This window comes from Halyomorpha halys, unplaced genomic scaffold (genome assembly GCF_000696795.3).
Source record: "Halyomorpha halys isolate HHAL.00 unplaced genomic scaffold, Hhal_1.1 Scaffold1310.1, whole genome shotgun sequence".
In the NCBI taxonomy this organism is placed as follows: Eukaryota; Metazoa; Arthropoda; class Insecta; order Hemiptera; family Pentatomidae; genus Halyomorpha; species Halyomorpha halys.
Genome location: NW_027108292.1, coordinates 53,816 through 68,991, shown reverse-complemented (window position 1 = coordinate 68,991; position 15,176 = coordinate 53,816). Strand labels below are relative to the sequence as shown.

The window sequence follows — 15,176 nt, the reverse complement described above, 5'->3', positions numbered from 1 at the left end:
ATAAGTTGGTCGGGGTTGCGGTCAGCAAAAAAACACAAATAAACAAAAAAAATTATTTACTCGTGTCGATGTTTCGACCTGAGTGTCAGATCTTCATCAGGGCTTTGAAAAAACGTCGGCACGAATAAATAATTTGTCTTTATTTATAATCTTTACACTTTCTGAAACTGGTTAATAGTGTTTAAATAAATACATTTTATCCTATTTTAGTCTCAAAACATTTTTTATTCCTTTCTGAGTCCGACGTTTCGGCCAATTCAAACATCCTCAAGGACAATCTTAATACAATTTCAGAACCACATCATTTAAAAAACAACTTTATGCAGGCTATTCTGCTCATATCACTTATATCAGTCCACAAATAACCCTAATTAGTCCATTGTTCAGATTAAATTAAAAATTAAAACTTTTTGTCACAGTCATCCTTCTTTGTTATAATTTATCACAACAAATACTGTTGTGTGTATGATAATAAAATATTATCTATATGGCAGTAATAACATCATTATATCTGCATTGATAACCTTATCAAAGCCATAAGAAAATAGGTAGATTGAAAGAACGCTAAGTTAAAATTAATGATCTTAAATGTGATGACAAATATTCATAATAAAATTAAATAAGTACTAAATTAAGGAGATTAATTATTTAAAAAATGAAACAAGTATTAAATTATAGGTATAAGGTTAAAGAAATGTTGAAATTAGTAACGTTTGAGATACATAATGAAATAAATAAGTAAGAAACTAATGATTTGAAGATATTGAAATATATAAATTAATAAACATAAAGTATAAAGGGATATTAGGACCAAAATATGACCATAAGAGATCAGAATAAAGAATAATAATTTTTTTCTGAAATCAATAATAAATTAAAAATGGAAGAATAGTAAAATTTGAACATACAAAATAATAAAAATGATAACTAAAAAGTAGGAGAAAAACAAGTGGTAAATAACATAATTTGGTATGATAATACAATCTGAAATATATACTAAATATAATACATAAATAATGTATGTAATGATTAACCTTTTGACCTGAGGAAACATTGTTATTGTTTTTAATTAAAATGTGGTTATAGATGTATGAAATGCAGTTTTTATCCATTTTGTCTCAACCATAACTGGTTAGGGTATATGTATATTGATTCTGAGATGAGCCTTTTATGGTAGTTAGGAAAATTAAGGTACTATCAAATTCAAAGGAATGACTAAGTGTTAAGGCATGTTCTGAGAGTTTGGAGGAGGATGAGTTGTGGGAAGTAATGGATATTTTATGTTGAGAAATACGGGGTTTTTGTTCCATCTGTATAGGAAGAATTCTATAGGAAAGAGGATCTGATAATGAATGATCTTTCGACAGCTGCAGTTCGGTAGGGTGTTGTAAATTAGTCTGAAAACCGAATAAGGAATTATTGCGTGAATGAATAGAGGATTTGAATTGAAGGAGAACTGAGATGTTTGATGGACGTTGGGATTGGATTACTCCAACTCCTCATAAAAACGAGAAATGGATATTTTTGGGGTTACCGAAAGGTAACGGTCATTACAAGGCAATTTATTAATCGTTTTAGTTTTGTCTCGAGATTTCCAGTGACGAAACCATTAACCGTACAACAGTTGTCAAAATGGGGAGATATTAAGAAAGTGTAACTAGGAGTGTACGGGTTTCATTTGGAAATAGGTGGCGAACGTAATTTAGTCGCTTAAAAGTTACGACGAGATATCGAAAATGTAGTCTGTCAAGGAAAGGGTTAGATTAATATTTATTTCAAGGTTTTTGACTATTAAATAGAAGCTTGTGATATCATTTTGTAGAAACTGAGTTGGAGTAGGAAGGACAACTATAAGGAGGTCATTGACACCTATTATAACCAATTACGTTTTATCCCTATTCAACTTCAACTTATTAGAAACTCTCCATTTACTTGTGTGAATCAAGTCTTCTAGTTGTTTTATTATGGTCTATAGTTATATAGTAGATCGGAAGGCGTTAAGGATAGGTATATTTTAAAACCTCAGCATAAATATATAAATATAATATTCGGAATGATGGATGTGAAGAGTAAGGCCATAAATAATGAACAGAAAACAGGATTGGAAAGAGGGACGGATACCACAGGAAAGAGGTAAAATATATTAAATACCAGTAGAATGAAAAACAGTAGTTTTTATAGCTGCAGAACCAATTATTTTCATAACAATCATTTTAAAAATATTTCTGAGCCAAAATCAATGCTATTGACAATCTATATTTTTCATCCATATATTTCATAAATTATATGGTTTACAAAATAAAAGTCACATAACTCCATTGGTAGAAAATTTAATACATGTTATATTAAATATATTAATTTTTTGAGTAATACATTGTTCACTAAAACTCTCAGATTCTTCTCTTTCTATTTCTCACCCAGACCAGGCAAAATTTGAAAAAAAAAAATAGTAATAGTAATCAAAACGGTTCATGAAATACTATTAAACGATTTATTATATGAGTTCATGATCAAATAAATAAGTAATAGTAAGTCGTTACTTTATTAAATTAATTCCCCATGAGTTAGGGACGGCCGGAGATACGATTCAGTTTTAAGTGTAAGTGTGACAGAACCTAATTTTTAAATTATTTGCAAATGTATGATTTATGGGCTGATATTTAATCATCGGGCTCCCATTCTACAAAACTTATAAAGCATACTCTTTTTTGGAAATGAAACTTAAATAAAGTTATTTAAATGAACTTTGTCTTAAGATTGATAGCTAATCGCAATAATTAAGAAGATATAATTTTATGCAATCATCTGTTATTTATAATTCCATCGAATATAGACATCATTTATTATTCGTTTAAAAAAAAAAAAAAAATGACCGTTCCTAGGTCTGAGTTCAATTTTTTAGATAGTTCACTTAAGAACTATGATTCCTTCTCAGATGCATCGTTTAATTACTTTCCAAGAAACATGTGGGTAAGTTACGAAGTATGAATTCTAAAGTTCTAAACCTGAGGTATATTAATTGATTAATTGATAGTCAAGAACTATCTACAAAAAAATAACAGTTCGATGTAAATACTTCAGATTACTCGGTTACTCGAACGTGTAATGCTAACTATTTACGTTTAGTAGATACCAGTCATTTTTTTCTGTGAATGTGTTCTTATTTAAGTATTACTTTCAATCTTCAAGTACTATTCTATAACTTCGAAGAGTCAAAACTCTCTGAAAAAGAGTCCTGTGTGTCAATCGCCGTTATTGTAGCCTCAGTCCCGATTTTAGGAGCCGTGCCTTGTCTAAGGACACCAAGATTTATCTGTATAAAACAATTATCCGGCCAATTCTTCTGTATGGCTCGTTAACGTGAACTATCTCCAAGGCTGGTGAGCTAAAATATTTGGAGCAGTCGAGGTTGGCCTGAGGAGGAGACATCGAATAAACCAGAAACTCAAAGATTTATTTAAGGACCAAAGGCTGTCCATTTTGTGGGGCTCAGTAGATTGAGGTGGGCCGGGCATGTTGCTCGGATGGCTGAGAATTATCTGCCAAGGAAAATAATGACATAGGAACTTCATGGAACAAGATGCAGAGGAAGACCTCGCCTTCGATGGAGTGACGTTGTGAGTGGTGATGCGAGGACCATGATGGGAGTGAGGAACTGGATGGTAGCCGCACAAGATCGCAATAATTGGAGGCCAGGACTCGACATCGAGCTGTAGTGCCGAACTAAGAATAATAACTTCAACTCCAGGAACTTTCGTTTTCAGCTTCTTCCTGTCTGTTAAATGATTACAATTGAAGATTTATAGTTTTAAGTAAAAGCAATTTTTGAATATTTTGTAGCGAGGTGTTAAAAGGGAGTGTTTCGCAACTTCACAATCATATCCAATAACTTGGGTAAAACAAACTAACAAATGTTTGCAGTTTAAAGCAAACTATTCTGATGAACTATATACTTGCAGTAAAAATAGTAATAGGAAACTTAAAGTTTTCAGTTTCCTTCTTTGACGAACTAGATACTTTTTATCGGCTCATACTGCTTTTTGCTTAAATGGTGGCACATCTGACAAAAAAGAAAGGCTTTAATTTTTTTTTTCAGACGTATTCCAAAATTAATTACTGTAGATTGTGATTATTTGCTCTACTGGAGCCGTTCTGTAGACTATCCCAAAGCTAGTAGAGCTGCCAGAAAGTAACTCCACAATCCACGGAATACATTAAACAGATATTTTTTCTTTTTTGTCACACATGCGATGGATTGGTGATTTAAAGTGGCGATATTTAATTCAGTTTTCACAAACTGTTTCAAAAATTACATCAAAGTCATTTTAGGTTTTAAAACACTTTAATAAGTGTTTTTAAACACCAATCGGAGCAACCTTAGGTCGAATGAAAAAACCAATTAGAAAACCGATCAAAGTAGAAGAGTTGATACAATTTGAAAAACATACGCCATGTTTCATAAGGATGTTCATCAAAAGCAAACTTAAGAAATTGATCTGTTGTAAACAGGAATCTCTAAGCCGAAACACGTGAGACCCAAAGAATCTAGAAGTAACGAAAATCACTTCAGGTTAGTAGTACAATTCCCTTTAGTCGATGAATTACTTTAAAGATGTAATTCTTTCAATACGTCACATTAGAGGAAAGCGAAGAAGAATTTCAAATAATATTGTCAGCAATTCTTAAATATTATATTAAAAATAAATAACATTGTTAAAACATTGACACATGAATATACAATAAACCCAGGCCTCTTCCTAACGAATTTGGGGAGTGAATGAAGTATAGCAAATGATATACAGCACAATATTTTATTTAAAATACTTTTTATTTATTGATAGATATTACAATCTGCCACACAGTTTTGGGCAATAGGTAATAGTTAGAATGATCTTATAAATACTAAAATACAATAAAATAAATAAATGAATGAAAAAAAACTCTCTTAAAATATATGAAAACAGAAGAATAAACATAATCAACCTATGTGTATGAAAGAAACAAAAATAACATAATGATAAAATAATATAATCTACAGTCACAGTTTTTTTTTATACTCTAATATACAATATTTACACAGTCGACCTGAGGATCCCTGAGCCCATTGTATCCCCCACGTGTGAGGGATAGAGCAGAGCTCAAAAGATCCCAGCGCATCTCTCTCGCCGCATCACTGATAGTGAGCCAGTGGAGGCTGAGCAAGTGTGCTAAAGCCGCAAACACTCAACTTGAGTGGAGAATCTGACCATTGCAAGAACTCCAATTGTCCATTTTTATTTTAATAAGTCTCTTGGCCACTGCCATTTCAACCTTCTCGGTGGGCTGTAGGGATGGGTGTGTAGCGAGAGGGAGCAAGCGGTGCGACCACAATTCACCAGAGCGCAGCACCTCGAGTCTCACCTAAGCTCTCAAATTTACTTTTACTTCATTTTGTAAAAAACACATTGTCATTTTTATATATTAATAATGTCTGTACCAAACACTTAACAATGTCAATAGAATGATTAATAAACGAAACCAAAACAATGCACGAACCTATCTCAAGCAGACATGTACTGACCGCTTCTCGGTCACAGCCGCATGGACTAGGCCTATAAATGAGGGACTCTAAATCTCCAAACCCATTGCGTACGCCGTCCGCTTCATCTCGGCAATTAAGATTGTAACCTGATCCTTAACGATTACATTGGTCCGTCCGCTTCATCTCGGCAACCAGTGTGATTTCCCGTCTCTCCCCGAGCTCTAGTCCGTCCGCTTCATCTCGGCAACTAGAGCTGCACCTAGCCTTATCAGCTTACTGGTCCGTCCGCTTCATCTCGGCAACTAGAGCTGCACCTAGCCTTATCAGCTTACTGGTCCGTCCGCTTCATCTCGGCAACTAGTAAGCTGGCTCCTATCATGTCAGTTCTAGTCCGCCCGCTTCATCTCGGCAACTAGAACTGTTACTCTACCTCAGACTCTCTCACCTAGACCTCCTCTACCTGCGTCAGTTTCCAGGGTTCATCCTCTGGCACGGCCGTTCCTAATTTATTAATGAATACGCCTTGTCATGGGCCTTCTGTAAAGTGGATATCAGGCTGGAGAACCGCTTAAGACCAGACAACCCCGACAGGTGTAACTAGATAAGGTTTGAACCAAAGGATTAGGATAGTTGGTGCTTGGAAAGGTTTATATGGAGTTTTAAGAATTTGGTTGGTATGAAGTCAGGACAAAAGGGATATGTAGGCCATGATGTAGTGTTCTGTTGGAAACGTAATAGGGTGCATTAATTATAGTTCTAAGGATTTTGGATTGAAAGGATTGGATACGTTTGGTGTTCGATGGTTTAGCTGTTCCCTAAAGTTCAAGTCCGTAGGTCCAGATAGGTCGGAGTATAGTCTTATAAATTAGTAGTTTGTTTTCTAGTGAGAGATGAGAGGTCCGGCTGAGCAGTCGGTATAGTTGGCTGAATTGTCTGTTGAGTTCTTGTCTTTTAAGTCTAGTATGTTGTTTCCAGGTGAGTTTTTTGTCTAAAATGAATCCGACGTATCGCACTGTGCCGGATCTGGGTAGAGGAATATTATTAAGAGTAACAGGTGGACAGAAGCTGCGGCGGAGAGTGAAAGTCACATGGGTTCATTGACTTTTATCCGCCATTGGTTGCACCATTGCTCAATCCGGGTGAGGTGTGTTTGGAGATTGGATGAGGCTGTTACAGGATCTGTGTGATGGGAATGTCAGCAGTGAAGAGGATGTAGAGGACACTATCTTGGGGAACACCTGCCTCGATGGGGTAGATATTTGAGTACTCAGAACCACTTCGAACTCGAACGGAACGATCTGAGAGGTAGGAGCGGAGGATAAGGTATAAGGTTTGGAGTAATATGAATTTGAGCTTGAAAAGCAATTCGGCATGCCATACCCGGTCAAAAGCTTGCGCTATGTCTAGAAAGGCACCTGAGCAGTATTGTTTCTTTTCAAGAACTGAAGAGATATAGTCAACGACTCTGAGGCATTGTTGAAATGTGGAGTGCCTAGGGTGAAATCCAAATTGATGTGCGGGAAAACTCTGTGATTAAACTAAGGATATGATACGTTTAAGGAAGATTTTTTCAAAAATTTTTGAGAGGATTGGAAGTAGGCTGATAGGTCTATAGGAAGCAGAATTATTAGTAGGTTTTCCTGGTTTTGGAAAGAGAACTATAATGGAATGTTTCCAAAGGATTGGAAAGTGGGTTGTTCTTAGGATTCAATTATAGAGATATGTAAGGAATATTATAGCTTTGGGAGGAAGTTGGCGAAGGATTTGAGGAGTCAGAAGATCATACCCTGGAGATTTACGAGGAGTTAGCATCCTTAGTTTATATTTGACCTCAGAAGGGGTAACTGCTCTAGGAGGTAAGGAAAGTGGTGACGATAGGTATTCTTCAATAGTTTCAGTTAGGTCAGTATGAAGTTCAGGATGAGGAGTGAATGTGTGAGAAAGGTGAATGGCTAGTTCTTCTGCTTTATCTTCGTCGGATGCTGCCCATGTGCTATCATTTCGTTGTAGGGGGTGGGAAATATGTTTGGATTTTAGGATTCTTTTGGTCATGTTCCAGAGGGAATCTTCGTGAGTAGAAACGGAAGATAGGTAGGAATTGAAGGACTAGGATCGATGGTTGGACAATTCTCTCGTAACTAGTTTTCAGTAGTGGTGGTTATATGAGCGACGATCAGAAGGATGTCTTTGCGTTGCCATAATGTTTTGAGCTGGCGCTTGGTTTGAATGAGGTCTTTGAGATGTTGTGGATTTGTCTTGGGTTTACTGGGGACATTATAGGGTGAGGAGGCGGACCAGGCAGCTTGTTGGATAAGGTTTGTAAAGGAATGGACTGCGTCATCTAGGTTTTCAGGGGTTTTTAGGGAAACTTTGAGATCGATTTGGTCTGTTAAGATTTGGCCAAAGGAATTCCAGTTTACTGGGCCCCTTATGAATGAGGGTGGAGATAATACAGGAATTGGGGATATGGAGATAGTTAGGATTAGTGGAGTATGGTCTGAAGATAGGTTATCAAGGCGTGAAAGGTAAGTGTTTAGAGGGCCTAAGCCTTTGTGTATAGAAGTCCAGGAGGTCAGGGTTACACAACACAATATTAACACTTATTCGTTAGGTGTAATCGGCTTGGGTTTTTACTCTCAACAGAGAAATGAAAAAAAGTAAACACCTATTTTTTTAACGTCCCATTAAGCATATACAATCAGATCCGATTGTAAATACTCTAAATCATATCTGAAGCTACCTTATAGATCACGAAGCCACCTTCCACCGTATTGGACTTAACTTATTTATTCAGAGATCAGATCAAAAGCTCCAACGCGACGCAAAGAGCGTTTCATGATTCAATAAAACTAGGGAGAGTACCCCTGTGAAGAGAGCTACATAGCTTCGCAAAAAAAAGAAAACAGGGCAGAGATCAGGCATTACTACTATGAGCTATGATCATTCAATTTTGCTGATTACTGATCATTTGTTCATTAATAAGATCTTTCGATCTGTCCATGGGCGGATTGATAATATCTGATTCACTCGTCTGTCTACTTTATTTAACCATCTATATATTGATTTGTGTTCAAACTAACCTACAATAATTCTGAGATTCTTTAACATCAAAGAAATAATTAAATTAAAAATTTTAATAGCATTAATGAAAATTTATTAAAATAACCGTATAATCGAAGGCATGCAAGATTAATTGCTATAATCTATTACTTCATATAGTATGTTTAACCTTCCAGAAGGAACAGCGATGAGTGACTCCCACACTATGATGGTTAAGCCATCTTCAGTATGTTTGAACTTCTGGATTGCGCGGATGGTATCGTCATTATTACTAGATTCAAGCGTTCCTTATGATAATCTTTTAATTTTGAAAGGACAGCCAGAAGAATCAATCTGCTTGAAAATTAACCCAAAATTAAATATATGTGGCATGCTGGCGGTCGTAATCGAGAGATATGAATAATGATTTCCAAATTCCCACAGCAACCATTTTAGTAATAAAGGATTAGTTAATAGCCTTGGAAAGAACCAAAAATCAATATTTATGGAAAATAAAGAAATTTTAATAAAATGATTAGCTAATCCAGAAAAATAATTATTTCCAACGTTTGCCATTCAATACCTAACGAGACCATTGAAAAAAATCCGAAAACTTAGGTTTGCACCCGGATAATTTAGTAAATCGATGTTTATCAACGAGATAGAAATGTAAAAATTGAATTGCTATAAAATAAAAGAATATTCTTAAAATATTCACAACATACTTCTTGTCGTCATTATAGAGAGGTTGAGTTTTCTCGAGGCATGAATATTATTTAACTTTAACGTTTTATACATAATTTTTATCCCGGTACCTTCCTAAAATTTGTTTATTCTTTGGCACAGGAAGCTGATTTTATGACCTTGAGGAGATACTCTAGTGACGATGGAATGCGGCATGCGGAAATCAGTTTCCAATTAACACCTATCCAATCTTGGCGACGAGCGGAGCACACGGACATACAGGCGATTGAACTGTTGTGCATGACAGAAACGGAATCAATTTACGGATGTTACAGTGTAGCAGACTTAGTGTAAGTAGCACTAATTGGTTACATAAACCTATATTTCTAATGTCCAATAGCCAAATTGTCATACCTCTTTCAGGTAGACACTATAAGTGATCTATAAAAACATTTAGTTATGAAAATACAACCGCCCCACCTTTCCGTGAATTATAAAAAAAAGAAATGTTTTAAGCTAACATTATCTTCAACGATTAATAGATGAATGAAATTGCTAAGGTAGGTGTAATAATTAGTGGAAATCAAGTGTAATAAGCATTGTCTCCATGGAAGTAAGTAGGCTGGAGGTTCTAAGATAATATTTCCCAAAGAAGTGAGATACACCAACGGTTCTGCCCACAGTGGTGGGTGGAAGAAGAATCTGCTGATTGCCGTCTGCTATTTTAAGGGAATGACCCAGCTTGGCAGCCTGACGTCTTCTCCCAAGTACCCAGCCTTGATCGTTCTAGAAGTAGGATAATATTCCGACCGGGTACAACCAGTTTCCATCCGTTTACAACCTTTTCTAGTCCTGCGATACCTTAAATATGAGAATGCGACTACTATATCCTACCTTTTCATCCAAATTGTATTGCAAACTGTTGAATCCCATCGAGATGAGATTTTCGATTCAGTACATTTTGAATTTATTTTTTCTTGGTTGCACCAATATGGATCTCAAAAAGCTAATAGCTAATGGTTTCTAAATCCGACTAGGGGTTCTCCGTACACGTATTATATTGAAATGTATTCATATATTTTGTATTTGTATATATTATGTATTTTATTTATATATTTATATTATGTATTTATATTTATTTGTATTTATATTATGTATCTCTATCGGTTCCTGGTGAGAACCGGCTGACAAAGCATGCGCTATATTTAATTCAAACACTAGAAACCATGGATCCCCTCACCATGGTATGCTAGATATGAATATCTATAATTAATTATTGGAGTTCCTTTCCAACGGTATCGTGTTCACCAATTTTCTATGCTATTATATATGAGGTGGCATCCAGGGATTCTTAATTATAAAGTAAAGTCTTTGTTACATATTTTATATTTACAATTATATATACATTACCAATAAAAATATTATGAGAGAGCATGGTAGACTTGTTTCCTTGTACATTAATTATTATATTATGAATTGAGAAGTACCAGTTGGGATCTTCGATATTTATACTGACTCTAAGTTATTAATTCTATTATTTCCATTCAAATTACAACGGAAAAGTTCTTACTTGTTTTGGTACGTCGGTCGGCTTGGTTGTCGCGGGAAGGTATCCATATTCGCTCGGTTCCGCGGCTTCCCGGCTGCCGCTGCTGGATCCCCACGAGGGGTGACTTCTTTCTCTGGCCTCCGCTCTCTCTTCCTCCAGCCTGTCTTCTTCCAGGTCTTCAAGTATCCATCTCTTCCAGACTCTGTCCGACTATCAGACTGTGCCCAACTGTCCTTCTGTCCCAGACTGTCTCAACTGTCCGACTCCTGCCCTTTTTGTTTATTTTCTCCCCTCTTCTTCTGACTTCTCCTTCTTTTGATTTCTGTTCTTTGATTGGCTTTTCTATGTTCAGAGGGGCTCAGAAGGTCCAATGACCTCCGGCGAAAGTCGGTCTTTTTCCTACCTTTCATGTTTCAATTAAGGCGGCTTTCTTCTTTGACTGTATTTTCCCCGATGTGTTTAAAGTGGCCACGTGTAAGATAAGGGCTGTTTATTTGTTTATCTCTGCCTACACGTTCAATCGTCCCCAGGGGGTGCATACCCTCTGTTATCTATATATCTCTGTACCTTACTTTTAATGTTTTGCCGATGGGTTTCTGCCTAAGGCCTGGGGTATCTTTGGCATGCCGACAAAAGATATTACTTAGTGCTAAAAATTCCACCTGGTTCCTCTCATGCATAACACTAATTAGTGTTATTCAGGAGCACCCTCCATTGTAAGATAGGTATGACAAAAACTATCACCGGCGGATAGTAACTAAAATAATGATAAATATATTTGAACATGATTAACACTCGAGTAGTCACACCCCCAAACTGCATGTCCTCATAATCTCTTTCCCATAAAAATACTGGTTGTTGACGGTTGAATATTGGCTCCAGTTCCTCTTTGGATGGAGGGTAATTCGGTTGTTCTCGGTTCGAGTGAATGGCCAAGTTAAGGATACATACTGTTGAAGAAGACCTTAGGTGAAAAACGTAGATCATCTTCCTACGTTTCCCATCTTTAATCGTCTTCGTCTTAGAAAAAAATAAAAGTAAAATTGTTATGAATTTACTGAAAGTTCAAAAATTTAAATAATTTTTTAATTATCGTATAACTAAATATGTGTGTTATTATTTCATTTAAAATATATCGTTGGAATTTTATAAGAGTGAATTCAACAGTTTCTAGATGGGTATATTTCGTACTTTACCTGGTTTGGAAAGTTGTTTTTGGATGGAAAACTTACAAAAGCCATATATTTTAGAGAACCTGCAACCTCATTATCTTCTCTTGCAGGAGAAAAGATAAATCAAGGAGCCATTGTATTATCCATTTATTAATTCTATTTTTTCTTAATTTATTGTGTTATTACTATCTCATGTATCATGGTTTTTACTTATATTTCATTATTTCCCTCTCGAAACTATACATAACTTTAAATGTTCTTTTTTCCCATTAGTGTAGTCTTTTAATCCTTTATTTATCTTATGAAATTGGTTATCAACCCCTTTTATTCTCGTACTAACTATTAAATTGCCTTTTTATCGTCTTATAAGGATTTTCGGTTATAAACCGTTGCACAAAAACCCGTTGGAGTAATAGATTATGGTAGAGATCATAGTCTACTCCCACAGTTAGCACCTATCCCCAATCTCTCTCTGAAATTTCCAGGACTTAGCTGAAGACCTTTATTAGTACTTTTCTCTATTATCTTTTTTTATTCCTATACTTATCCATTCACCTACCGCGGTAATCTGCTTTTGCACCATACTTATACCTCAGTTATTTCACTCATTTTTTTTTTATTTTATCAAATTTCTTACTTTAGATATCTTTTTCCTGTTCATTACTCTAGATTTACATTAACAATTCTATCGATCATATATTATATCGATAGCTATTTGAATTTCGTTAGTATGTATCAAATATAATATTGGTCTTAGTAATGTTCTCCCTTGTGGGATATTCGACTATCAGTCATTCGCTTATGTAACCCTTAATTTTTGGCCGTCCGTAGCTCAGGTGGTCAGGTACAGTCCTACCTATTTGAGATCTACTAGCGGCGCCGGTTCGAATCCAGCCTGGAGCTTTCACTTTTTTCATTGAGTGGTTGTACCAAAAAAATGATAAACTTGACCCCCAACCATTGTAAGGCAGTATAGGACTCCAAGGAGTAGGATCCAGTATAGGATTTCCTTTTTTGTGTGTTATGATCTCCACATGTGAGATTGTGACATGTCGTACATAGACCAACCAACTCGCTATAATTGTAAGTAACAGTTGGAATTGGACGCTCTTGACTAACCAAAGAATATTATTTTTTACGCTAGTCTTTTACCTATTTTACCAAAGTGGAAATTAAATGAATTCGCGTAATTTTTTATTATTATTTACTACTATATCGTTTGTGAATATTGTGTTTTTTTCCTGTTTGTCTGTTATTTGATATTATTTTTATATTCTTTTACCTCGACAAGGGTGCCAGGATTTAGTTTTAAGCTCAACCAGGATTTAACGACTTCTTTTGGTCCAAAAAGATGCCCTGGTAAAAAAATGTTTTAAAACTACTAACTTTGTGCATTTAAATTTTCCTCTGCGTTGGCATTACTGGTTGATAATATATTTACATTTATATATCCTGTAATTATTGGTTATTGTCATTTAATATATTTTTGAACTCGTTTTCAATTTTTTTAAAGTTTGATTTTGGCGATCTATAAGATGATTTCAACACGATAATAATTATCGCTTATAAAAACATTCTATAACTGTAACAATGCAGAGGCTGTGATATAAATACACTTATATGATTGAAAAAATAATTTATATCATTCCAACTTTGTACATATTCGAAGTAAATATTTTCCAAATTAAGAGCTATAATGACATTCTGTTCAGGGAATCAAGCCTCCTGCCTGTGGTTTTATTGAACGAGTTAAAAGTAGTAGTCGCTTTTGTAGCAATTCAAGACTATCCGCATGTTCCATTTCTACCAACGTCCGACTGGGAACAGTGGCTGGATGAGATGTACCAGTAAGTAGGCATCCCAATTATTCCTTCATTTTGAATACTTGAGCCTTTTATACCAGACCTAGGTAATATATTAATAGTCTAATAATTGGATCTAAAATGACCCGAACGGTTTTACAACCATGACCCGAAGTGATTTTCCTTTTCCAATATATTTAAATACAATTACTAAATTTTAATCTTACAAAATAATTTCCAAACGTTTTTGTCAAATTTCTATTATTTTTTTCTTTTTCAGGAATTTTATTATTTATTATGTCACACTCGTTCTATTATTTATTTATTCTGATAGCATTCGAACAACGTTTTGGAATATTGTGCCCACTATCCACTTCTAAAATAAAAATATTTATAATCAACAGTTTTTATAATAAATTTTATATTATATTTTTATTTAAAAAAAATTAAAACTTGCATTGAAAAAATTAAATCTTTTACTGTTTATACATTCAGCTCACTATTTTATAACAATTTACATATCTATAATATTTTTGATATTAAGCCACATTTCACAGTTCTTATTCTTCCTTTTTTCCTTACTTTACTATCATTTTGTGAAAAATGAGTCACCTCATTAAAAAAAAAAATTATACGATACAAAACTGAATATAATTCTTAATTGTATCCTAACTTTTTTTCTTTTACTGAAAATTTCTCAATTTTGTTTCCTGTCTAAAAATAGTTTTAGAATTGTAACTCTATTTTGATTTAAAGTGATCATTAATATTTTAATGTTATTTATTATATTTGTATATTACTTTTTTCTCAACGACCATCTACCAACTATGCCGTGGATTGTGTTTCTTTGGAGATTCACCTAATTCTGTTACCCTGTGTGGTGTATTTTCTGTGTAATTCTTACTAATTTCTATTCTTGTAAAAATATATTTGATTTATTATGTCCGCATAATATTGCCTATATCAGTTTTAAAATTAACTGCACCGTTTATAAGAATGAAGAAGTAATAAAAAGGGTGTGGATTCCTGAAAAAGAAAAACAAGAAAGAAAAATACTTTAAAATTAATTTAAAATATATAAATTAATAAAAATATAAGTAATTTCAATAAAGTTCATTTTTATATTTTTTAAATTCTTTTAATGACCATTCAGTGGTAAATATTTTTATTTTTTAGGGTAAGGATGTTTAACTCATTAAACACTCGCTTCATTCATCTTATGGTGTGGAATGTCCATTATGAACGAATTTTCATGAAAAATATATTGTCAAAAGTGTTTGCAGAAGATCCCTACGTAGAATACATACTTCATATAATGCCGTTTGGGATGCCTCTGAGTATGTGGATGAAAAACATAATATCCACAATGTGTTGCTAAGTTTTTAATATTCAAATATTCCATATATATA

General features: G+C 34.4%; 1 protein-coding gene across 2 annotated transcripts in view; it reads left to right on the top strand.

Moving 5' to 3' along the window:
* The first annotated feature begins 2,836 nt into the window (after positions 1–2,836).
* Positions 2,837–15,176, top strand: part of LOC106689236 (cilia- and flagella-associated protein 61) — a 60,707-nt gene continuing 48,367 nt past the window's right edge. For both annotated transcript variants that reach the window (XM_067046640.1, XM_067046639.1), the window contains exons 1-4: positions 2,837–2,970; positions 9,407–9,594; positions 13,678–13,812; positions 14,944–15,104. In XM_067046640.1, the coding sequence (XP_066902741.1) occupies positions 2,869–2,970; positions 9,407–9,594; positions 13,678–13,812; positions 14,944–15,104 (586 nt within the window). In that variant the 5' untranslated portion in view covers positions 2,837–2,868. The remainder of the gene's footprint in view (positions 2,971–9,406; positions 9,595–13,677; positions 13,813–14,943; positions 15,105–15,176) is intronic.